The following is a 24,825-nucleotide window of genomic DNA, read 5'->3' as shown; positions in this document are numbered from 1 at the left end:
ACACTCTAGGATCCCTTATTACGGAGGTCTACAATAACGGTGACCCTTTTATGTTATAAGTATAATGTATGGTGTTTCAGCTCATTCTATCAGAATGATATTTGAATTACCAATTTCAATCGTGAACCTATATCAACGTGCCTCAATAAATCTCTACCAGACAGAGGGTTACCATTATTAATTTTAAATTAGAAATGTGGATGTAAAATACAAATCAGAAACCTTTTTCCAAGTTGATCATCACACATTACGAGATTAAAACTAATTTTTTTTAAATATACAATCTTCACGTTACAAAATGGATTCATCCGGTCCCTTATAATTAAAGCACCGTTCCAGGTTATCAATAAAAGTCACAATTTACCGCGAAAATGGCCCAATGATCCTAGCACTCGTGGCCAATAGAAGAAGAAAGAACCTAAAACGTAATATGAAACTTCTTCTATTGGTCGATGTTATTTCGACCTCAAATTCTCTTGTTTCTTTTTGCTTCCGAAGAACTAAAAATCGACGTCAGAAGTAATTCCCGCGCCCCGCCCACGGTGCGTTACGCGGCGTGAAAAATGGAGCCGCCGTCAGGCGTACCCGAAACGGGCCGCCTCCCGGTAATCGTACGATATTTTAACCTTTTCCTCCCCCCGCCCGGCCCGCGTTTAGCGGCGGCGCCTGTCAAAATTGATTCCGGTAATTCGTTAAATAAATTGAACAGCTGCGGCGCCCCAAAATCATATTTTAGCGGAGCCCCGACGACATTCCCGTCTCTCCCCGCGGCAAGCCGCGATGTTTTCGCGAACGCGGGCAGCGACACATAAATAACAACGTATCGGTGGGTCGTTAAGATAGGCAACCCCGCGCGCACACACAAAGCGTCCGCAAATTAACCCCCTGCCCGATACGTATTGATGAACGCGCGCTCTTTTCGACCTCTCTGGGGCTTAATTGGGTGTTTTCTCGCTCCCCCGCCGCACAGTGCTCCACACCATGGGCGCAATTGTAAACTTTCGCTTTTTTTTAAAGCCCTTATGATGTTATTGCCTGATAACCTGATATGCCGTCCATATTACCGCGCCATACGTTACACATATTATTAATTGCTGTTTGGCAAACAATAACAATCCCAACCAGTTCTAAGACCTTCCTCCAATCAGTATTCTTCCAACCTTATCTAAAGTTTTGGAGAAAGCCATATATATACAAATTTATAATTATGTTATTTTTAAGACAATACAGTTCGTCATCTTAGACGATACAGTTTGCCATTTGAGACAATACAGCTCGCCATCTCTGACAATACAGTTCGTCATCTGAGGCAATTCAGTTTGCCATCTTAGAAAGAACAGTTGGCCATCTTAGGCAAAATAGATGCAATCTTAGGAAACACAGTTCTCTTCTTTGGACAATACATGTTCATCATTCTAGCCAAGCACTAAAACAAAAATGATCGTCATCCTAGACCTATATTAACACTCCCTCATTAAAGTATTACCTAACTATCTTTTGCTTTCAGACAGTCGCCTTGCGAGGACGAAAGTTTTACAGAATGGCCGTATAGCAAGTGTAAATAATGGATAAAGGAAACGAACACAAAAACAGTTTAACCCAGGCAAAGATTATATATTGGGTTGTTCGGAAAGTCATTTCGTTTTTTTTTGGGGAACATGAAAGACAGTTTTCGTATAATGAATAAATATTTTATTAAATTATATATTGGCCATTCTGGTCCGACACCTTTTGCCATCTTTCTGGCAGTAACATAATTCCCCTCTCATGAAAGTTTTGGTCGTTGCTGGCAAAAAACTGGTTCAGGTGGTTTTTGACATCTTCATTTGAGGTAAAGGTTTTGCCATCCAAAAAATTTTGCAGGGACCGGAACAAATAGTAGTCGGAAGGCGCCAGATCTGGAGAATATGGTGGATGTTGCAGTACGTCCCATTCAAGCTGTAAAAGTTTTTGGCGAGTGACCAAACTTGGGTGAGGTCTCGCATTATCCTGGTGGAACACTACACCCTTCCTGTTGATTAATTCGGGCCTCTTCTCTTTAAGTGAATCATTCAATTTGTCCAGTTGATAACAATAGACTTCTGAATTAATCGTTGTATTGTCCGGCAAAAGCTCAAAAAAAACGATTCCTTTGACATCCCACCAAACGGAGAGCATCACCTTTTTTTGGTGAATGTTGGCTTTTGACGCGCTTTGAGCCGGTTCATCTTTTCTGCTCCATGACCTCTTGCGTTTAACATTGTTGTATACAACCCATTTTTCGTCCCCAGTAATAATCCGCTTCAAAAATTGATCATTTTCTTGACGTTTGAGGAGCGAATCACACACGTCAACGCGACGACACAAATTTCGCTCCGTAAGGACATGGGGCACCCACACATCGAGCTTCGAGGTTAAGCCCATGCCGTTCAAATGGTCGGTTTCGACAAATTTAATCTCTCACCGATCTCTCGTGTGGTTATTCGCCGATTTCCATCAACTAATGCCTTTATCGCATCTTTGTCAGCTTCGACCGGCCTTCCAGACCGTGGTGCATCTTCGACATCAAAATTGCCGGATCGAAATTTTGCAAACCAGTTCTGGCACTGGCGTACTGTTAACACGCCTTCTCCATACACATCCGTCAATTTTTTTCTCCGCTTGGACAGCATTTTTACCTTTTCTGAAGTAAAAAAGTAAAATATGACGAAAATGCTGCTTATTGCTCTCCGTATTTAAAAGGGAACCAACCAAAAACTACTGCGTAGAATTAATAGAACTTTTTCACACACAAGCCTTGCAATATCAGCTCTCAAGACATATAACGGTTATGCGGCTTAAGTGTGAAGTTGGTTTCGAAAAAACGTAATTAAGTCCTCTGACGGGAAAAAACGAAATGACTTTCCGAACAACCTTATAGACTCTTTTTGTGCTATGTTAAAAATATAGGATAGACCTATTATCTTTTGTCGGAATAACATGGATTCATTCTCATTTTTGATATGGTATCGATAGTTATGTTCTGGAGTTAAATAATGTTAATTGAAGTACGAGTGTTTGAGTGACTTATTAATATACGAAATACGTACAATAGACACGTGGAGCACCGTGCTCCGCCTCGATCGCGTCATAAGTTTAAATTACGCGGACATGCGGCGAGGGGAAGATTTGTATCTCGCGTATGACGACACGCGGAGCAGCGATTTACACAACTCGTCCGGTTACGACCGCCATTTGTTTGTCGACGCGGCAAGGCGGATCGAAAAACGTAATCGCGGACCTATACGTAACGTGATGCATCTGACAGCCGCGACTCTCGAAGAAATAGGGGCGCCCGGATTGCCCAGAAGACGAGAGTCTCGAAATTGTAGCTCGTTTTGAACTTATCATCCCGAGCGGTATCGAGCTGGGTCGTAATCGAAGATAGTGTCGACGGACGTTTATCGTCTACGAGAAGATTTCGCTTGTACGTTTAAAATTGCGCTTCGAACACAAATCGCGTAATAACGATAATAATAATATTTATTTAAATCAATAAAAAAATATACAATTTAATTTATTGTAATGTAAACATTAAATGAATATTACTACATAAAAACACTTATATGAAAGATATACTAAGTTAATGAAACTTAGAAACTTAAATTGCAATTTAGCATCAATTGAGGTGGCTTTTACTTGATGAAAATCCATTTAATAAAATAAATAAGAACTAAAAGTTCAGATTTTCACGAAATTATATTTATATTCACATCTGAGCATTAAAATGGTCTACTTTAACGATTCGAAATAGGTTTCACTCAGGTGTTTTATGTCGGTTTTCGCGTTTATGGCGTTTTTATTCCTTTGAATATGTATCATCTCAATTATTTCCCTTTTTTGTGTGTTTGGTTCAGTAGCAAGTTGTGTCATCGAAGTTAAAATTATGTGTTTTCTCCGTTATATGGCTGTTTTGTTTTTTTTGTCGTACTTATGGCCATTGATGCGGTTCTTCAACAGTTGGCTAGTCTGTCCAATGTACACTTGGTCACAGTGGTTGCACGGTATTTGATATACAATACAAAACATCTTAAAAAACATAGTGAATGATAATGAATACTATATTAAAGATTCGTGGCATTTTAAAGAGAAAATTAACAGTGTCCCTCTACACAAACATTCCTATCGAATTGGCTATAGACATAATAAATAAAAAATGGGACATGATCAAACTTCACACAGACATTCCACTAGACGATTTCGTGGAAGTCATAAAATTAACTCTAAATTCGACCTATTTCATATATAATAATAAATATTACACGCAGATTGACGGTTGTGCCATGGGTGCTTCTATTTCGAGTGTAATTGCGCAACTTGTTCTCGAAGACCTAGAAAAAACAGTTATTGACAAAATGACTATTAAATTACCCTGTTTCTATCGATATGTCGACGACTGTTTTCTAGCAATACCTAAAGAGAAGGGCGACCTCATTCTGAATAGTTTTAACTCATATCACACAAAAATAAAATTTACCATAGAATATGAAAAAGATGACAAAATTAACTTCAACCAACAATTTTCTTGAACCAGAATTTTTACAATCTATCAAACATGATCCTACCGAGTTCTATCAAAGACAAGTCAAAGAAGTAATTACTAACTCCACACTATTTAGTGACAAAGACAAGTATTTAATAACAATTATGAATCCACAACCGCCGAAATTATACTCTTTAGTTAAATTACATAAACAATATATGTCCATTAGACCAGTCGTGTCTTATGTAACAGCTCGAGCAGTTAAACTCTCAACAAAATTAGTAAATATTTTAAAGTTCCACACAGACTTTAAACCAAAATTTGCAATAAAAAATTCTTTTGAAGTATTCTACCTATGGATGTGATAGATTTAGCAGATTTCACCCTCACCCGGAAACAGGTTAACCCATTGGTGAAACAAGATTTATTAGATTGCTTAATAGTATCTTTAGACCAAAATAATTTTGAATTTAATGGATAGATTTACATCTCCAAGGAAGGTTTGACTATGAGAAACTCACTTAATCCTTTGTTAGCCGAGGTTTCTATGGATGATTTGGAAAATCTCATACTAGAACATCCTTTAAGTAAATTTTCAATGGTGGTATATTATATCAAATTCACTATCGAGATTCGACAGGATAACTCCATTAATTTTTTTGGACTTAACTGTTACGAAAACGCAAAACAAATTAGATTTTCCAATTTACCATAAACCTTCACACACAGTCATTCGTAACAGCTCAAATCACCCTTATACACCCAAAATGGCTTTTGGGTGTATAAGGGTGATACGAATGACTGTGTGTGAAGCATTTCACTCTTTTATGCACAGACTTCTTAATACGCCACTCTCAACAGAAAATTACAAAGAACTTAATATCATTAAACCAATTGCACTGAACAACAGCTACAATCCGTCCATTATCGATAAAATTATAAATAAAAAACAAATCCAGACAAAAGTAAACTCTATTTATCCGAAACCTAATACAGAACACGAACAATTTAAAACAATTACATTCGTAGGAGAATCCAGTGAAAAAGTTGCAAAACAATTGTCAAAATGTGGTTTTAAAATAGCTTTCAGAATTAACAACACAATAGGAACATTTTTAAAAAAACAATAAAACGAAGTGTCCAAAATCTCAAATATCAGGTGTCTACAGGTTGAAATGTGGATTATGTCCTAAAATTTATATTGGACAAACAGAAACGCACAACGAACATAAAAGAGCGTTTAAAAACAATAGTCTTGATTCTAATTATGCTACACACTTAAACACAGACCAACACATTTTTTACTACAATTTTGATATTTTACATACAGCCACAAAAAGAAGGAAATTAAATTTATTGGGAGCCATGGAGAGTAACAAAATGAGACATTCAAATGTATTGCTTAACGATCGATTAGATTTAAATACCTCTCCATTATTAAACTGAAATTCTCACAACATTAACTAAGAGTTCATTTACCCATATTCCTGCTGTTTCTTCAGATATCAATCAAGATACAATTTTAATTTTTACCTCGTTTACCATTTCATCGACCTCTCTAAAAACAGCTCTTTGGTGATAATATAAATTGCTACTTATTCTCATGTCGTTGGAGTCTATAGTAAAACACACACAAATACACACAACTCATCAGTCTACGACACTCATTTTGTTTAAAACTTAAAGGTCGGGTTCGACGATGAACGGGAAACCATGCGGCGTCCCGCAGGATCATAACCGCCCCCGAGAAGGCCTCCGCGAGCGTTTATCATTTAGGCGGTTAGACGTGCATCATTTAGGGGCAATTAAGGGATGGGCGGCGACAGCGTTCGCATTCATTACGGAGGGACACAAAGACGGATCGTCCCGTAAACACGTAATAATGGCGGTGTTTATGACGATTCCGGGGCGATCCGGGGTTAGGGGCGGCCGGGGGCGGCGGTATCGATCCCCGCCCCGCGTTTTGCAGTTGATAAAAATTTGTCGCGGCCCCCCCTGCCCCTTCGGGCCGGAACTTTAACGGAAAAACTTTGCCGGAGCGAACGCCGGAATACTAAGTTTTCGGGGCGGGATGGGGGGTTTTCCAGGGATGGCGGCGGCATCAGTCTCGGGCCCTGATTGTCCAAACGCAATTCTTGCTGCATTCGATCAAGAATTGTGCCGGGACGTCATCGCTAGGGACGTCTACCGACTACGCCGTATTATATCTTGATCACTTTCATCTACACTCGAGAAAATGTCAGCATCGCTTCTTTTTTTCCTCACTATGTTGGAATTTTCGTCAATGTGGCCGTTTCTTCTAAAGATGCTTGCTTGCTGGCACCACGTTCAATGAGAGTCAAATAAACACGATTCAACACACGCTGTATTACACACGAAATAAGAATGATTACTAATAAACTTAAACGAAGTAGTATACCAAAGAATATTAAACACAGATAGGTATAAAGTTCTTTTCTATTACGGACCACAATTTAACCTGAATTGAAATTCCGAAACTTTAGGTAATAATCTTGTTGCATTGTATGTTAATCACCACCTTTGGATAATCCCATTCAAAAGCAATTAGTCATTTTCTCATGTCTATGAACAGACCATGTGTTCCCCGACCGAGTAAAAGCAGTGCCTTTTAAGAAAGGTTAAGATGTTTTTTTTTAATTTTCTATTACTTAGAACCTTCACGTTAGCCGGTAGTTTATTGTCCAAGTTTAAGTTTAGTGAATTTTCTTGACTTTTTGTATATTTGAATCTTGAAGCACGAAGTAGCTTGTTATTTCTAGTTAAATAGTCATGGTAAGAAGAGTTCTGTATTTCTGATAATTGATAATAATTGATACAGACAAGGAAGTGGCATAATTTCCAACTTCTTAAAAATTGGTCGACAGTGCTCCAGATAACCTGCACCCGCAATCAAACGAACAACTTTCTTTTGGAGTTTAAATGCCTGGTCTGCTGTGGCAAAATTACCCCACTATGCCGTAAGTTAGACGAGACTGAAAAAAAGGAAAATAGGTAACTCGCAGTGTGCCCGCGGTAACCAGTCCTTTAAGTTAACGGATTATCAAAATATTAGAAGCCAGTTGTTTACACAAGATCTTATAATGAGGGGCCCAATTTAAAGTATCATCAAGCGTTACTCCCAAGGGCCTCACATTCTCGCCTTCACATTTGTTAAATAAAAATGTGAGGGGTGTTACTAAAACATCGTCTTCTGCCATCCACTGCAAGAAGAATGATGAAGTTACATTTGGGATATTATTCAGGCGCTCACTCTGTACTTACAGGGTTGACAGTTAAAGAGACCAGAACATCAGCAGCAAAGTTGGTAAAAAACTCATTAATGATATACTCATGACGCCTAGAGAACGTATAATATTCCACGTCTTGGCGACGTCGATAATAAGTCTTCGACGTCGATGACGAATAATTACCAATTATCGACGAATATACGACGTGTTCTGGTCAGTTGAGATGTTGATACCTCGCTACTGTTATACGTGTTCTTGCTGTCGCGTCGACTCCTATATTAATATTTTTGAGAACCAATGTTTGTCACACTAGGGTTTTATTGTTGTTTTATTTTATTTTATTTTATTTCGATTTTTACTATTTTGTTTATGTGAATCTTATTTTATATTGCACGGTTGGCCGTTGATAAATGAATAAATAAATAAAAAAAACACACAGTTAAACTAACAATTCCACAACATTCGTAAAGTCACACGCAAACATCGGATATTTTGCCATTCATCTGTATTAAATGTTTTTTAAACGTTTTCGCGATCCCATTTAACCAATTGCAGTTAAAAATGTATGACGAGCTATACCGGGGCGGCCACTAGATTTCGTCTTCTTTTTTCGCAGCTCCTTTAAGCCACGGACCTGACAAACCACGAGAGACAGACCAACTAATAAATAAAATAAAACGATCGCCATTAGTGTCGATTTAACGCGAACTTTACCCCGTGGCGGCGGGGGACAAAGGGGCGCGAGCCGACCATGCCAAATTAATAACGGCCTTCGGGGGATTAAAATTTGCCGGACGCGCTCGCGCCATAAATAACTATAATTCCGCGGATTTATTAATTTACGTTGTCGAGGCGCGACAATTTCCGCAAAGAACCCGAGTTATTGCGCTACTATCGTCGAATAAAATCCAATTCGACGTCGCGGCGGCGATCGTGGCGCCATCTGTACCCTAACGACCGCGATTAGGAAACTTCGAGGCGATTACGGCGAAAGTTTCGCGGACCATCTGCCCGCGGACGGCGGCGTGCGAAAAAGTCGTTCCAACTTTCGCGTCACGGACGCATTGTCCGAACGGCAACTTTTGCGGGAAAACCAATAACGCGTCCCCCGGGAGGGCTCTTTATTAAGAAATTGCGAAGTTTCGCAAACGCGACAGCTGCGGGCGCGTTCTTGTGGTCTGGGGCACTGAATTCGCGAGCAGGACCGGCGCCGCCATCTACCGGCTGGTAGTCCAACTGGTACGCTCGGGCTTGTCGATGCCGATTGACATTACGAGTAATGAAGGACCGTTAATCGCTTGAGTGAAGTTCGAAGGCACATGGGCCGGAAGATGGCGACTAGAGCAGACGTTCGAATGGCAGGGGAGCGATCGTTTCCACCTTGCCGAGCATCCGGCGTAACACTAAACCCGCATCGTCGGAAAATAATCAATACGACGAGAATCGGTGTCATATCGTTTGCGCTGTCATTCGCGAAGCACCAAGAAAAAATGGGTTCAGTCGGACGCCGAGCGACGCCGGTACCGTGATGAACAGGTACGCTATCCTGCACCAGCTGGGCGACGGCACCTACGGTTCTGTCGTCCTCGGCCAGCGGAAAGACACCGGCGAGAAGGTGGCCATCAAGAAAATGAAACGCAAGTATTACTCGTGGGACGAGGCGATGAACTTGCGGGAGGTCAAGTCGCTGAAGAAGCTCCACCACACGAACGTCGTCAAGCTGAAGGAGGTGATCCGCGAGGACGACGTCCTCTATTTCGTCTTCGAGTACATGCAGGAGAACCTGTACCAGCTGATCAAGGACAGGAGGGTGCCGTATCCGGAGGCCACTGTTCGCAACATGCTCTACCAGGTACCGGGGTGTAACTTTTTTGTTTCACGTTTTAGCACAAGAGCACAGTATATCAAAATATTTCGTAGAGTAGAGTAGACCGGTGTGAAGTTGGCAGCCAAAATTACGAAATGAGCGGAACAACCAGTGGCGGCGCAGATTTCTAAACCAGTTTAGAGAGAAACCGATTTAAATTAAAAAGATCCCTCGCATTCGTTTCGGGGGAATATATTCGGTTGCAGCCTCGTACAGGGGTGAAACTAAAAAGTTTTTAATATATATTTTTTCTAATTTAATCGAAATTTACGCTTTCATTACTGCGATGAAAATATGTCCACATAGGTTAGCTTTCGTTTCCAGTAAAAATATTCTGTTGCACTCACGTACCGTAGTCGCTATAGGGCGAAACAAAAAATATTTTTCCTTGAAATGAAAGCTAACCTTTGTGGACACATTGTCATTAAGAAAAAAAATATTTCAAACTTGTTTGCTTCTGGTCCATCGGGTGTAATACACTTGTTGTTTTGGCAATACAATATTCCGTAGATTTGGAATATGGGGATGTGCAGGGCAGTTATCTAAGAGAAGTAAGATTTTCCTCCCCTTTAATTCTGCATCGCATTTCCGTGTCTACCCTTCAAAAATTTGCGTTGTCATCCATGCAAACTTGTTTGCCTTGTGAGTGACCTGCAAAGGCTTAAAAACCGTGGGTTAGTTGTTTTTCCAATCACGACTAGCTTTCTTTTTTCTCCACCCCCCCCCCTCCTCTTATTGGGAGCTACTAACACTGTTATATGTTCTTACACACTCTTCGCTTTGAAATTAAGAGTTTTCTGTGGCGTCGTTTTGTAAAAAATACCAGTTTCGTCAGCATTAAAAATGTCGTCAGCAGGGTACTAGTTTTGTTTGTAATACAGAGTTTTACGATATACAGTATATATATAATACTTCTTAGTTTCACCCTATAGCAACGCCTGCACGCAAATTTTCTTTGGAAACAATAGCGAGAGATCTGTTTAATTTGAATCAGTTGCTTCCTAAACTGGTTTAGAAATTTCCGCCGCCACTGGTTGTTCGGCTCTTTCCGTAATTTTGGCTGCCAACTTCACACCGTTGTAGAGTGGATACTGCTAAAATTCTTTTCAGTATACCGAGTGACACAAGAAAGTGAGAACACTCTATAATTTTTTTTATTTAATTTTTGAAAATTAGTACCCTAGAAGGAACAAAAACTTTTTAAAACCGGTACTTGCAACATTTTGACGCCAAAATTTTCAAAAATCGTCAAAAAATAAGCTCACTGGAAGGACAAAACCAGATAGGTAAATAGATTTTTATGAAAACGTACGTACGTATACATAGAATACGTTACGTTAGTTTTTGACGGTATCCAAAAGCACATCAACTTTTTACCATAATAAACCACTTTCAACAACAAATTTTAATCGCTGAATTTCAAAAGAAACTCTAGCTTGAAGTTAATTTTTTTAAAATACTAATCTGCTTTTTTCTTTCCACTGCATGAGCTCGTCGAGAGTCTCTTCTGCATTTTTAATCTTACCAACTTGACAATTAATTTTGAAATTTTTGGTGTCAAAATTTTGAAAAAATAGTACCGGTTTTAGAAAGTTTTTGTTCCCATTAGGGTGCTAGTTTATATTGAAAAATTAATTGTTCATTACATTAAATGCTATTTGCCATTAGACAAGTAAAGAACAGTTTCTTTTACAATTTTTCTCATGATCAGGGGACCCTGTAAATAGTATTTATGATGGTCACAGCCTCATGAATAAAAATTTAAAAAAATAAATAAGAAAACCTATATTATCCTACTATGTAGAATGATATATCGATTGTGCATATAGGCAGGGCAATTACTGACTACATATTGTCAAAAAATTTGACATTCAGCCCATATTAACTCTTCCCACTTCCTTGTGTCACCCGGTATATATCTTACAATGTGTGAACCATATTTGTGTGCTGGTCTAACAGAAATCAATTGAAATTTAATATCTCGAAGTGCTGCGTTTTAAACTTTGATCCGATAAAGAATTTGACAAACTATAAGTATAAAAAAAAACGTCCACCATGTACCGCTTCGTTGTAAGTCACTTAGGGACTTTAAATAATTAAACTGTATTAAGTTTTACCTAGTTTTATTTTATTTCCTTGATGTACGTACTCGCGCGTCTAGGCGTAAAATGTGTGGCGTGAAAGCTATAGCTAGGTTCTGTTATACGAGGTTAGCGCAAAAATTTCCCGGCCTGACATAGATGCAGCTCCAGTATCACGATAAAACTTCGTCTTCTTAGTAGGCTGCGAAAAAAAAATTGAAGCCTTGCGTCAAATAGTTTTTTATTGACAGCATTTTGAACAAGACGTGTCCGAAAAAATGTCGCAAGTAACGCAAATTGAGTATAGAGCAGTCATAAAGTTTTTGACAAAACAAGGGTTAGCACCTAAAATTATTAAGGAAAGGCTGGATGGTGTGTACGGTCAAAGTTCTCCTTCGTATTCTGTAGTGAAAGAATGGGCAAAACCTTTTCGAATGGGGCAGGAGTCCCTTGAAGATGATTCAAGAACTGGTCGACCAGTGGAGGTGGTATTGAGTGATCGACGTTTAAAGGTCAAGGAAATCTCAGAAATTACTAAGCTTTCTGACACAAGTGTTACTTCGTCGAATCCAGAACGATCATTTAGGTATGCATAAGGTTAGTGCAAGATGGGTTCCTAAAAACCTTACGGCTATCCAAAATCAACGCCGTGTCGAGTGTGCGCGGTCTTTTTTGGACCTCTGTGGGTCGGAACCGAAGCCTGTGATAGAAGAAACTATTGTGACGGGAAATGAAACTATGGTTCTCTATTATGACCTTCTATCGAAAAAAGAATCAATGGAGTGCAAGGGTGAAGCACCTCCAAGAAAATTCAGAGTCTGCCAGTCAACAAAAAAGGTGATGGCCACGATCTTTTGAGATTGTGAAGGAATTCTTTTGACAGATTTTAAAGAAACTAATACAACTGTCAATGGTAAATATAACGCAACATTATGACATAAATTGCGAGACTGCATACGTGGAAAACGTCGAGGAAAACTGACCAGAGGCGTGCGATAATGCACCTGTCCATACTGATGGTGTTGCACAAGCTGCCATTTTAGAATGTGGGTTCCAACAGATAGACCGTCCTCCCTATAGGCCAGATATGGCCTCCAGCGACTATTATTTGTTTGGAAATTTGAAAAACGACTTACGTGGAAGGCGGTTTAACGACGAAGTTGAGTTAAAAGAGCTCATTTTGCAGATAAACCAAAAGAATTTTTTTTTTGAAGGGATTGAGTTGTTTATAAAGAGATGTAATAAGTGTATTGAAGTTAAGGGAGATTATATTGAAAAATGATAAAAAAATGTTGCTCTACTTTGTTTGTTTAATATTCAGGTCGGGAAATTTTGGCGCTGCCCCAAACTGTTTTTGGCTATATATTATATAATTTTGAGACCAGCTTTACAATTTAAAAAACGTGCCTTTTTTGGCACACGTCGTATATGGAAATTGAATCTAGACGTTAAACGCCACAGTTTTTGGTAGTGACGGGACGCGCATTGTTGGTTGCCTGCCCTTGTCTTCGCTCTCCGCCCGCGTATCGATAACTCGTTAGGGAGCGTTAATAATTAAACGGGACGTCCATTCGGGTCTTGCGGGATCGATTTCGCCGCCTTAAAATACCGTTTCAGATCCTGCAGGGGCTGGCGTTCATCCACAGACACGGGTTCTTCCACCGCGACCTCAAGCCCGAGAACATCCTGTGTTCGGGACCGGACCTGGTGAAAATCGCCGACTTCGGACTCGTGCGGGAAATAAGGTCGCGGCCCCCCTACACCGACTACGTGTCCACCAGGTGGTACCGGTACGTATAGACCACCCTCCGCCCTCCCGACCCGTCGGTTTTTTGGAAAGAGCACTCGCGCAGGGCCCCCGAGGTGTTGCTCCACGCCACCGTCTACAGCAGCCCGATAGACGTGTGGGCGGTAGGCTGCATCGCCGCCGAAATCTACACGTACCGCCCCCTGTTCCCCGGCACCACCGAAACCGACCAGCTGTATAAAGTATGCGCCGTCTTGGGCACCCCCGACAAGGTACTACCCCCCAACCCTCGGGTGGCGGTCCGTCGATATACGCGCGTTTTTCCCCCCGCAGAAAACGTGGCCCGAGGGCTATCGACTGGCGGGGGCGGTCGGTTTCAAGTTCCCCTACTTCGCCAAGACGTCATTGGGGGACGTGGTGCCGCACGCGGGCGCCTCCGCCCTCGGCCTGATGGCCGACTTCCTCGAATGGAACCCCGCCCACCGACCGACCGCTCAGTCCGCGCTCCGGCATCAGTATTTCCAGGTGGGCCAGCAGTACGGTACGGCGACGCGCCAAGCCGCGCCGCCCCCGACCGTCGAGGGTCGGGACGCCGCCCCGTACCGTCCGGTGCAGCCCGCGGTGCAGATAAATATCCAGTCGCTGATTAAACCTCGCGACGAGCCGGCCCCGCCCCTCGTCTACTCGTTCGGCCAATCGAACTACCTGCCGTCGGCGATGGGGGGCGGGGCCCGCGCGCGCGCCGGGAAAAAAATCAGCTGGGGCCTCGGCGACTACGCGGAGGACGATTTCGCGGACATTTTAGGGTAAGCCCGCCCCCGGGGGGGCGCGGACTAGTCGCTGACGCGACCCTTTAGCAAGTTGCAGGCGCCGAGCAAGGAGAAGCTGAACTTGAGCCAGTACAACCTGGAGGACATCCTGGAGCCGTTGGCGAAGGCGAGCGCGGGTACCGCGAGGAGCCAGTACCTCAGCGTGTCGAGGTACGTGGCGGGCAGGCCGTCGGGGCCCGGCCTCTTGGGGGCGGAGTTCGCGGGCGCGGCCAGAGGCAGCGCGATGTACGGCAGGAGGGCCGGCAACGGCCCGCCCCTCTGGCCCGGGGAGTTGGGGACGCGCGCAGCGAAGCGCTTCCCGGAGCCGGGCACGTCCCGGATCGACGCCCAGTGACGACGCTACAATTTACAAGCGCCCCTGTGATATAGTTATTTTTGTACCCGTCCAATCACCGTTCATCGCAAATAAATGTTATCGATGTTGGCGTTCGTCGATTTATTTCAACAACATCGCACGCAGGCACTCGATCTCTTGCCGCTGACGGAAATTCTCGTACGTCAGCACGTTGTTGCGCCGGATTTCCTGCAGCAGCAGCCCGCGGTCCGATTCAGCGGTCCGCGTTAGCTGCAGCCCGATGACGTCGTCGCGCGCGATGCATTGGCCGTGCAGCATCGCGACCAGCCTGTCGTGGACGAGCGCGAGCGTGCGGCCCTGCGCCTTGAGCCTGCGGATCTAAAGAAGAAGAGCGTGACGGGCACGGACCGCAGAAAGAACGACGAGCGCCGCCTACTTTGTCGTTTTTGCGGCCGCGCGTCTCGCGAATCTCGCGTTCAAGTTCCGCCATCCGCACCCGGTGATCTTCGACGCGCGACTCGAGCTCGAGCATTTTGCGCCGGAGCTCCGAGTTTTGCGTGGCGTATGTTTTGAGCTCGTCGTTCCGCCGTTCGAGCACGTTGAGCAGGCCCGCGTGGCTCGCAACGAGTTCTTCATACTTGTACTGGAGGTGGACGAGGCTGACGGTGGGCGAGCTCGCGTTGCGTAGCAAGTCTTGCGATTTGAGCCGGACGACGTCTGCGAACGAAATGGGATAGATAGAGAACCTGTCTGTGTACTTTTAAATAATTACACTAGATACTTGGAAATAAAACTTTACTTCATTTTCATTTCATCTCTATGGTCCTAGCCTTAAAATAGAATACCATAGAACAATCTTTAGAAAAGTACGCTACAATAATCAGTGGTTATCTTAACAAGGTTATATTATGTTATTAACCACCAACGGAATTGAACTCGTAAACCAGTGCTTATTTAATAATTATTGGGAGGTCGTGTATTGTAGGGTCTCAGGTTACAACCATCCGTCATAAAACTTTTTGTTAAAATGGCGGATACGTCAATTAAGTAAACAATCAGTAAACGTTTATGTTTTTTGACAGATAATTATGGTGTTTATAGGTGTGTACGAGCATTAGAGTCTCGTTTTAAACCTTGCGGCCTTCGACAACCAACATGGCTGCCGACAGATCGTCAATAAGTTCAAATGCAGCAATTGGGCGTTAGTATTTCCTCCATGTTGAATATGATGCTTCCCAAGAGACTGCCTATATGTTGAAAATCATTCAGCTCGTAATGATGTTCTAATTCACGTAAATTGATTACCTAATTTTTTATTCGAGCCAATTAACAATATTTGAAAAGTCGGCGCCTATCTTGACACATTACTTTTTGAGAATGCCCCCGGAAAGTGAAGTAAACATGGTCGCGTATAACGTTACTGCGTCTTAAGTTTGGTGTTACATATCTGGTCTGTGGTGTCATAGGCGCGACCACGATTTTTGAACTATGATAATCACTTGTTATTCGGCAAGTGAACCCTCATAAAGAAGATACGCGTCGGAATTGGAAATATAATAAATAGTGACAACTATTATCAGATCTGAATTCACGTCACCACTTTATTATCTAATAGCTATATGGTACGGGGATACTGACCCTGGAGTCGGCCATTTTCCGCCTCGCTCTCTTTCAGTCGATCTCCGAGGGACTCGTTGCAGATTGCGTTCATTTTCAGCGCGAGCAGTAAAAGGCCGTCGTTTTTCTGGGACTCCGCGAGGCTGAGCTCGAGCAGGTGGACGGTGTTGGATAATTGGAGCACGGCGCGCTTTACAGGTCGGTTATCTCGACACCTCTACGAAAGGGGGGCTCCTGAAGGCGCTCCGCGCGAAACGACGGGCTCACCTGAGGATCCTCTCGCATATCACATCAGAAGGTTTTCGACTTTGAGGTTTTTGGGCGCAATTTTGGGGTACCGGGAGAAGCGAGGTCATTAATCGCGGGAAACGTCACCCCGACAGTAACGGCGAAGTGAATGTTAGAGATATAGTCGAAATAATAACCATTTGCAATGACGTAATGTTGGTTGCAATGTTATTCTAAATGGATATTAGCATAAAGCGTGAACTTTACATTAAATCCATTAGTTTTTGTTGTCTATAATGTCGCTACATCTTAAGTTCGGTGTTACGTATCTAGTCTGTGGTGTAATAGGCGCTACAATAACCAACCAAAAATAACTTATGTGCCTCACTATACCCAAACGATCGCCAAAAACGTATGTTCGCCGTTTTTACTGTCATAACCTCAAATAAAGTTATGTAAAAAAATAAATAAACCATTCGTTTTGAACACTTTGAAAAAATGATATGATAAATCAACTGAGTTGCGACATTGTCGTGATTAATTAATAAAATTGTTTTTTTTTTAAACGCGGTATCAGTCTGTGAAATTCGGACATTAGTGGGAACGCCCAAGAAACGTAAACCTAATATTGCCCAATCACATAAGACATACCTTGGCCAAAATTATCGATCGCACGTGGTCGCTTGTGACGTAAGCGAAGTCCTCTAACGGTTTTTGTGTATTCTGTCAATGCATTTGAAGGCGTATCAAACCGTTGCATTTTGTGTTCTTTGACCAATTAAAATAATCTAAACTAGTGAGTAGTGCGCTTATGTTTGTGTTAATTGTATTACTGTAAAGAAAAATGGAGAAAACAGTGTTGACGCGAGATGACGTTAAGTTAAGACTCTGAAGGCGAGGAATAGTTTTAGATGTTCTGTAGCTGTTAGCGTGTTTTTTTTAGCGAGGGATCCCATGCAAGAAATCAAGAATAAAGTACTCAGAGTTGTTGGTTTTGGTTTTATACTGTTTTCACTGTTCAAAAGCCGATAAAGCAGTTGCACATGTTTATCGCCACGTCATGTCTCTTGTTAATGTGTGCCTTAAAATCTTTCGTAACATCATTATTAAAGTAATGTTTTATTAAAGACAAAACACGCAACAATAAAACGCGGTTCAACTTGGTATAAATCTATTCCAGGCGAAAAAAAAACAACGTCGGACAGCCGCACAATCATATCACAATTGTTTAAAAATTCACAAACGAAAACGACGATGAATTAAAGGATAACAACGTTTTACTTTAAGGGTGTGAGGGGAAAAACTATTGCGACTCGAGGCCGGAGCTTGTGATGTGCGCGTACAGGCGTTTGCCCCACCACGATTCGAGGTCGAACGGCTTAAATTCTTGCAGGATCGCGCAGGGCTCGTCTTCATAGTAGGATACGGTCCGGGGCGGTTCGGCCGAATTCGACCGCCAGCTTCGCTCTAATTCCGCGTGGACCGCGCTCCAAGCTACATAACCCAAACCACTAATCATAACCTCAAATTCGCGCCTTTACCTACATTCGTGAACGAAATTTATCAGTTCGTCGTGCTGGGGGTGCTGCGGGGGAGACGCGCTCTCCTGCCTCGCGCCGCTGGGTGGGAACCTCCTCTGGAAAACGGGCTTCGGGGCCCTTAAAGTCGACTTGTGAGGTTCTAAAAAAAGTCAAACCTGGGATCGACTTACGCGTCCAGATCGGCGTTCTCGTGGTGACGCACCTTGTTCCTGTTGCGGTCCCTGTAACTGTCGATGTTTTGCGCAATGCCTGCAACGGTAATTAGGCCCCATAAGACGGGAAAAAGGTTCCGATACTTGCAACTACGAACCCCGTCTCGCGGTCTTCGCGGCGATTTTGCTCGGACCCTTAATGTTGTACATTTCTGACACGCTCCGCTGACGAATTTTAAAGAAAATATCGCGAAACAATCATTTGCTGCGACTAGAATAATCACACAGCGCGCTCGTCGCGAAGTTAACCGCGGTACACTAGAACTACTCGGTTCTTCTTCTTTTCTTCTCGTTGCAACTGGGCAAATGAAATTACAAGATAGTCCACTCATAGAATAGCTTATTCGTTGCCAAATGTTTAATTACTATTACTATTAATTACTAAAAAAATTATTAAAAACTTAATATAAGGATGAAAATATTAAAAACGCAAAATGCAGAAGAAATTATTATAAACGCAAAATACAGAGGAAAATATTGAAAACTGAAAAAAACAGGAAATTATTTAAACCGCAATCTGCTTTGAAATATATCATAAAATTCTTCGAATAAAATAATAATTCATTTTCATTTCTAATTATTGATTTTGACTTATTCTTTTTTCATTTATTTTTTAAATTCCTTATTTAAACGTATGCTCTGCACTGCGACTAAAATTCACTGCAGTCTAAATTTTCGACAGCAGTTATTTCAGGATCTTCTTGTGAAATAGATCTAAGATTACTTTTCATAGATTTCTAGATTTTCCAGTCGACCGCACCACAGTTCGGTTACTTTGGGGTTCGGCTACCGTCGGATAGTTGGCGCGCATCAAACGGCAACAAACGTTAGAAAAGAAAGTGGAGGTTATATCGAAAATTCCGCTCGAAAAGCGGCGCCGGTGTCCGTTTTTCCTGGGTAACGTTAAAATGTTGCACACGATGAACCAGTCAGGCATCCCCGACAAGATGTGGCAACCGCCCTTCGTCCAGTTCGAGACGACGTAAGTTACGACTAGCGGGATACCGGCGTTCCCGTTTAACGCTTTTAACATCCTCAGGATGGGCGAGTTCACGGTCGAGCTGTACTGGAAACACGCGCCCCAGACGTGCCGCAACTTCGCGGAGCTCGCCAGACGCGGCTACTACAACAACACGATCTTCCACCGAGTGATACCGGGGTTCATGATACAGGGCGGCGACCCTAGCGGCACGGGTAAAGGCGGTATGTCTATCTACGGGCAAACGTTCCGAGACGAGATCCATTCGGATCTGAAGCACACGGGGGCGGGCGTCCTGTCGATGGCGAACTCGGGCCCCGACACCAACGGCAGCCAGTTTTTCGTAACTCTGGCACCTACGCAGTGGCTCGACGGTAAACACGCGATTTTCGGGAGGATCAACACCGGTATGAACGTCATCAAACGTATCGGCATGGTCGAGACCGACAAGAATGACCGGCCCGTCGACGAGGTCAAGATTTTACGGGGCAAAGTGCTCAAAAATTAAACGCGGAGTGATTTATTTCGTGTAACGTGTCTTTTGTAATGTTTATCCCTAAGAGATTACAATATAATATCCTAACATATAAAAAAAATAGGTCTAAAGGAAACCTAACCTAAAAACAAAAAACACCCTAGTAGGGCACGTTGGAGAAGAGGTACGAGACGGACTCGCCGTTGTGGGTGCGGCGCACCGCCTCCGCGAACATCATCGACACGTCGATGCACTGCACCTTGGAGCTCTCCTTCATGTGCCCGTCCTGGGGTATCGTGTTAGTCACGACGACTGCCTCGAAACACGCGTTGTTGATCCGCGATATCGCGGGGCCCGAGAATATGCCGTGCGTCAGTATCGCGTAGACTTTCGTGGCCCCCGCCTCGCTCAGTTTCTCGGCAGCGTGACAGATCGTGCCACAAGTGTCGGCCATGTCGTCGACCAAGATGGCCACGCGATCCTTGACGTCGCCTACTAGGACCATCGACGCTACCTCGTTCGCCTTTTTCCTGTAAAAAATACCTTAGATCACGTCTGCGGTGCCCGACCCACTCACGGAACACAAAAGTACCACGTGACCAATTAAGGACGGATTCGTCTCAATTTTATTCCAAAGGTTTCAATGAAAAAGCTGAATTTAAAATAAAAATTGAAATAATATCAAATTTTATTTTCTCAAAAAAAAAAAAACTGTCGACCTCGCAATATTGTCGGGTATTTCAGTCCATACATTTTAGCAATATATATAAATTTACTGCTAAAATGCAAAAGATCTATTCAACATTTTTCAAAAACGAGCGTGCTTTGGCAAACAAAACAGCAAAAGTTAAAATGGTGGTGGACTGTGGACCATATTATGGTTGCAACTATTTATAGCACATTTACGGCGGCCTTATTGTTTCATTAAAATTCAAAGCCCTTGGTATTTCATTTGTTGTATTGTTTTTCATTATTGTATTGCAATTATAAGGGACGCTTTTAACATAACATTGACGTTTGAACAGTAAAATTACATCTATTTTGCTTAAATCACGAATATTAGTATTTAATAATCAAAGATGGTGACATTATATTGTTTTACTTGTTTTACTGATATTATAGATTAGATTAGACTCTTATTTGGCAATCTTTGGCTACAATATTAGCATTTAATAACCAAAGATTTCGACATTATTTTGTTTTTATTTTTTTTTACTAATAATATGGGTTAGGTTAGACCCTTATTTGGCAATATTTTGTTTCAATAAAGGTAATGACAAAGCAAAACGCCCTCTAGCCTTATAAGGGCTTAATAAAAGATTAATTTTAAAAAAATTACATTAAAATTTCATAATCCTGCCATTTAGTTATCCATTTTTTCACGCCAAGCCCTTACGACAATCAGTTTTGGAGATAGGAGTTATCGTTATTTTAATGTGGTTTCCATAAACAAAATCCGCGTTTCAGCAATTTTTTTGTACCTCCAAGAACAGTGTGACCACACACTAAACTATCGATCCTAACCTCTCTTTGTGGATGAGCGCGAACTCGACGTTCAGCCTGTCCGCGATGGAGGTGACGCGTTTCGCCCCGCCCGCGTCCGGCGACACAATAATACTGTTCCGCCATTCGGGAATGTTCTCTTTGATCCACTTGAGCACCGCCGGCTCCGCGTACAAGTTATCGACTGGTATGTCGAAGAAGCCTTGGATCTGCGACGCGTGCAGGTCCATCGTGATGATGTGGTCGGCCCCCGCGACCGACAGCATGTTGGCCACCAGCTTGGCGGAGATCGGGGCCCGACTCTGCCCCCCGGAAAAAGAAAAAACGACGCTCGGCCATTAAAAACGAAATCACCCGCGCCACAGAACAACGATCTCTGGGCATTATTAGTGTGCATGCGTTTCTATTTTAATTGATACGAATTGTGGTTCCGATTAAATATACGATGTTACGATGTACACCTATTTGTTTCTTTTTTACGAAAATTTCGACATTCGATTGACCCGGATGCGTGTTAAACCAGTTCTTTTGTGTGAAATTTCAAGCTGCGTCAAATGAATCAAAGTTAGGGAAACCCATATAGGTATTAGATGGTACAATGGCCCTAGTACGGTAAAAATCAATACGCCGCAGGTGGCTGACATTTTCGTATAGTTGGAACCGATCTTTCTATTAAGCGATATTCCCATTGTCATTTTTTTGCATAATTGATTTACTTTTACAAAAACTCAATATCAGTCTCTGAAATCGGAACATTTTTGGCAACGCCGCGCAAAGTTATTACTATTATCACAGAATGTTAACACTGACGATCTGTCAGCGGCCATGTTGGTTCTCGAAAGCAAGACTTTGCAATTACAGGTGTCACTGCCTAAAAACATCAAAATTTTTCTCGCAGTTGCTGTTATCTGCATAGGGACACGGGGTAACCTCAGTTTAGTCACCCCGTGTTCAATCGTCATTTCCTACCCAGAAGGCGCAGTTTTTTCGGTGTCAGGCGTCAAGTAGATCGAAAATTTAAAAAAAAATCCCAGCGATCGACCCCCGTCAAAGCGTTGCGAGATGTTTGTCGACACTGATAACCGAATGAACCGATCTTGCGAAATCGTATTAATTACGCTTATCGACGTGCCCCCCTCGCCCCCCAACGAAGATGAAAAACATTTGCGCAAGAACAACAACTCCGAGAGCCGCCGCTTTTACGTCACAAGCCCCGAAAAACAAGCAAGCCATGCCCCGTGTTTACACGCGTCTTAGTCCCGATTGTTTTTTAAAATGTACGTCGATCCCATGCAACAGCGCTTTAATGAGTCGCCCCGCCACGGAACAAAAAAAAAAACGGGGTTTACCCTGAACTTCCACTCGATCGACTTCCACTTTTCCACGTGTTTTTCCTTGTCGCTGCCCACGTTCTAGAACCCACAAAACGACTTTACCAAAAAACGGGGAATTTCGAGGCGCTTCGGCAACGTCGCGCGTGACGCGAAGCACCCTCGATATGCACAGGGCACAGCGCAGAGAGAAAATTTAGAGGTTAGACGCGGCGAAGCCCACGGCCTACCTTGTCCTTTTTGTCTTGCCTCGCATAAGGGAAGCACGGAATGACGGCGGTAACGCGACTCGCCGACGCGATCTTGCACGCGTTTATCATGATGAGCAGCTCCATCAGGTTGTCGTTGATCTCGCCGCATCCGCTCTGTACGATGTAAACGTCCTCACCCCTTACAGACTCGCCAATCTCGACGCTGCAACCGCGATCGCGGTCAAGGCCGTCCGGATTACGAAGGGGGCCTCACTTACCACGTCTCCAAATTGCTAAACTTTTTCGTCACCACTTTGCCCACGTCTATGCCGAGCCGGTCGACTATCCTCTGGGCTAGGTCGGGGTGCGACGTGCCCGAAAACACTTTAATGTTGGGCATCCTGCTGGCTAGGAGCGCTTTCGAGTGCTGGCGCGCGTTTTGGGGATTCGTTCGGAGTAAACTTTTCGCACGAGTGGGATCCGATATGCCAGGCATCACTGTAAATCGACCGGCCAATCAGGGCGTCGCGTTGCGACACCACAGATAATAGCGCAGAGGTCAGCGCGTTATCGCTAACGCGGCGTTTCGAAATTTGCGTTGTTTTTTCCGTCGCTTTCGACGTCACACGGACGTCCCGTCGTCGCGACTTTATCGCGTTTCGCGCCGCCGCGACGTCACGGGCACGATTTTAACGTTTTTTTTTTAACGCGTACGTAAGGGTGACCGCAACCGACCAATCCGCCGACACGGCGTGCTGTCATTCGGCGTATTCGGATTTTTTTTTTCACTGGCCGATTCTTCGGACAAAATTAAAGTGCCAACGAACGAACGATAGGTACAAGGAGAAAAACGGTCGAGACGACACGCGAGGGGCAAAACCGAGACGAAATTCACATGTAACGCGGCGCCGGCACGCCGGACGGAAGAGGGTCGCGCGATAACATGGCAAATATAGCGATCCAGCGGATCAAGCGCGAATTCAAAGAGGTTATCAAAAGCGAGGAGGTAAGTGCGGTTTTGGCACCTCCGCCGTCTCCTTCTATTAATAATTTTTACCTACCGGCCTCGTCCGACTGGGTCGTCATCGTTTTTCCCGAGTCGCTGGAAAACTGACGTCGCGTCGGACGCGCTGCCTCGCAATAACAACGACGTTATCGCGCGGGGGCATCTCTTTCGCAACGTTATGGTCGTGCGTCGACGGTTTTAGGTGGCGAAATGCGCGATCAAAGTCGAACTGGTCGACAACAATTACACGGAACTCAAGGGCGAGATCGCGGGGCCCCCGGACACCCCCTACGAGGGCGGCAAGTTTGTGTTGGAGATTAAGGTGCCGGAAACGTACCCCTTCAACCCGCCGAAGGTAAGCTTAACCTCGACGTCGCCGCGCACGCAACTTTCCCCGTTTCAGGTTCGTTTCATAACGAAAATATGGCATCCGAATATATCTTCGGTCACCGGCGCTATATGCTTAGACATCCTAAAGGATCAATGGTAAATGCGGGGTTGGGTTTGACGTCTCTCGGGTAGCCGGTGGGTGTTTTCAGGGCGGCGGCGATGACGTTGCGCACGGTGCTGTTGTCGCTGCAGGCGCTGCTGTCGGCAGCGGAGCCCGACGACCCGCAGGACGCCGTCGTCGCCAGGCAATACAAAGAAAATTTAGAAATGTTTCAGCTGACCGCCCGGCACTGGACCAACGCGTACGCCGAAGGTAAGGTGGCGACGTCGCGCCCCCCGACGCTCACCGCGCCGCTTTTGCAGGCCCCAACGCGAATCCCGAGTGCGACGAGAAAATTAAGAGGCTAGTCGATATGGGAATAGAGGAGCACCAGGCGCGGGCCGCCCTTTCGTCCTACAACTGGGACCTGGAGAGGGCGACCGAGCAACTATTCAGTTAGTACCGGGTCGAAACGTCGTCTTTTCCTTTACCGGTCGCCGTTTCTTTTCTTTTTCGTGGTATAAATCAATAGATGTAAATATTTAACGCATCGAGAGCCTTCCCACACAGTCACAGTTATTGTCCATTTGGTTAGTCAGCGTTTTTTTTTTTTTTTTTTTATATATATATACCCGGTTGGATTTCGTTTTATTTTAGCTTGTAATTCAGGTTTTTCCGTCGCCGAAGAGTGTATATTGCGTTTTAAGCGGATGAGAATAAATTAAATTCGTTTTAACCCCGCA

General features: G+C 43.6%; 6 protein-coding genes across 7 annotated transcripts; 3 read left to right on the top strand and 3 right to left on the bottom strand.

Moving 5' to 3' along the window:
• The first annotated feature begins 9,046 nt into the window (after positions 1 to 9,046).
• Positions 9,047 to 14,694, top strand: LOC132707361 (serine/threonine-protein kinase MAK-like). Its single transcript, XM_060679190.1, has 5 exons — positions 9,047 to 9,601; positions 13,315 to 13,487; positions 13,551 to 13,716; positions 13,778 to 14,250; positions 14,302 to 14,694. Exons 1-5 carry the CDS (start codon positions 9,278 to 9,280, stop codon positions 14,606 to 14,608), a joined length of 1,443 nt encoding a protein of 480 aa, XP_060535173.1. The 5' UTR covers positions 9,047 to 9,277; the 3' UTR covers positions 14,609 to 14,694.
• Positions 14,675 to 16,581, bottom strand: LOC132707362 (uncharacterized). Its single transcript, XM_060679191.1, has 4 exons — positions 16,454 to 16,581; positions 16,208 to 16,403; positions 15,006 to 15,286; positions 14,675 to 14,947 (listed from the first exon to the last, which is right to left on the bottom strand). Exons 1-4 carry the CDS (start codon positions 16,469 to 16,471, stop codon positions 14,711 to 14,713), a joined length of 732 nt encoding a protein of 243 aa, XP_060535174.1. The 5' UTR covers positions 16,472 to 16,581; the 3' UTR covers positions 14,675 to 14,710.
• Positions 16,582 to 17,578: 997 nt separating this feature from the next.
• LOC132707515 (MAPK regulated corepressor interacting protein 2) lies at positions 17,579 to 18,421 on the bottom strand. The gene is made up of 4 exons (XM_060679407.1): positions 18,266 to 18,421; positions 18,126 to 18,204; positions 17,960 to 18,072; positions 17,579 to 17,908 (listed from the first exon to the last, which is right to left on the bottom strand). The coding sequence occupies exons 1-4, from the start codon at positions 18,315 to 18,317 to the stop codon at positions 17,718 to 17,720; spliced, it is 435 nt and encodes a 144-aa protein (XP_060535390.1). The 5' UTR covers positions 18,318 to 18,421; the 3' UTR covers positions 17,579 to 17,717.
• A 556-nt stretch (positions 18,422 to 18,977) lies between these two features.
• LOC132707266 (uncharacterized) lies at positions 18,978 to 19,654 on the top strand. Its single transcript, XM_060679055.1, has 2 exons — positions 18,978 to 19,149; positions 19,207 to 19,654. The coding sequence occupies exons 1-2, from the start codon at positions 19,076 to 19,078 to the stop codon at positions 19,652 to 19,654; spliced, it is 522 nt and encodes a 173-aa protein (XP_060535038.1). The 5' UTR covers positions 18,978 to 19,075.
• A 7-nt stretch (positions 19,655 to 19,661) lies between these two features.
• Positions 19,662 to 23,861, bottom strand: LOC132707264 (ribose-phosphate pyrophosphokinase 1). 2 transcript variants are annotated; one of them, XM_060679052.1, is made up of 6 exons: positions 23,708 to 23,861; positions 22,925 to 23,144; positions 22,686 to 22,869; positions 22,474 to 22,536; positions 21,146 to 21,426; positions 19,662 to 20,151 (listed from the first exon to the last, which is right to left on the bottom strand). In XM_060679052.1, exons 1-6 carry the CDS (start codon positions 23,730 to 23,732, stop codon positions 19,782 to 19,784), a joined length of 1,143 nt encoding a protein of 380 aa, XP_060535035.1. In that variant the 5' UTR covers positions 23,733 to 23,861; the 3' UTR covers positions 19,662 to 19,781. The 2 variants fall into 2 exon arrangements, with proteins under 2 accessions (XP_060535035.1, XP_060535036.1); XM_060679053.1 differs by lacking the exon at positions 22,474 to 22,536.
• LOC132707265 (ubiquitin-conjugating enzyme E2-22 kDa) lies at positions 23,249 to 24,788 on the top strand. The gene is made up of 5 exons (XM_060679054.1): positions 23,249 to 23,652; positions 23,855 to 24,007; positions 24,056 to 24,138; positions 24,192 to 24,355; positions 24,406 to 24,788. The coding sequence occupies exons 1-5, from the start codon at positions 23,590 to 23,592 to the stop codon at positions 24,540 to 24,542; spliced, it is 600 nt and encodes a 199-aa protein (XP_060535037.1). The 5' UTR covers positions 23,249 to 23,589; the 3' UTR covers positions 24,543 to 24,788.
• The last annotated feature ends 37 nt before the right edge of the window (positions 24,789 to 24,825 follow it).

Source organism: Cylas formicarius, unplaced genomic scaffold (genome assembly GCF_029955315.1).
Source record: "Cylas formicarius isolate icCylForm1 unplaced genomic scaffold, icCylForm1.1 PGA_scaffold_9__14_contigs__length_23061073, whole genome shotgun sequence".
Taxonomy (NCBI): domain Eukaryota; kingdom Metazoa; phylum Arthropoda; class Insecta; order Coleoptera; family Brentidae; genus Cylas; species Cylas formicarius.
The sequence above is the reverse complement of the archived record's forward strand: the minus strand, read 5'-3'. Positions and strand labels throughout refer to the sequence as shown.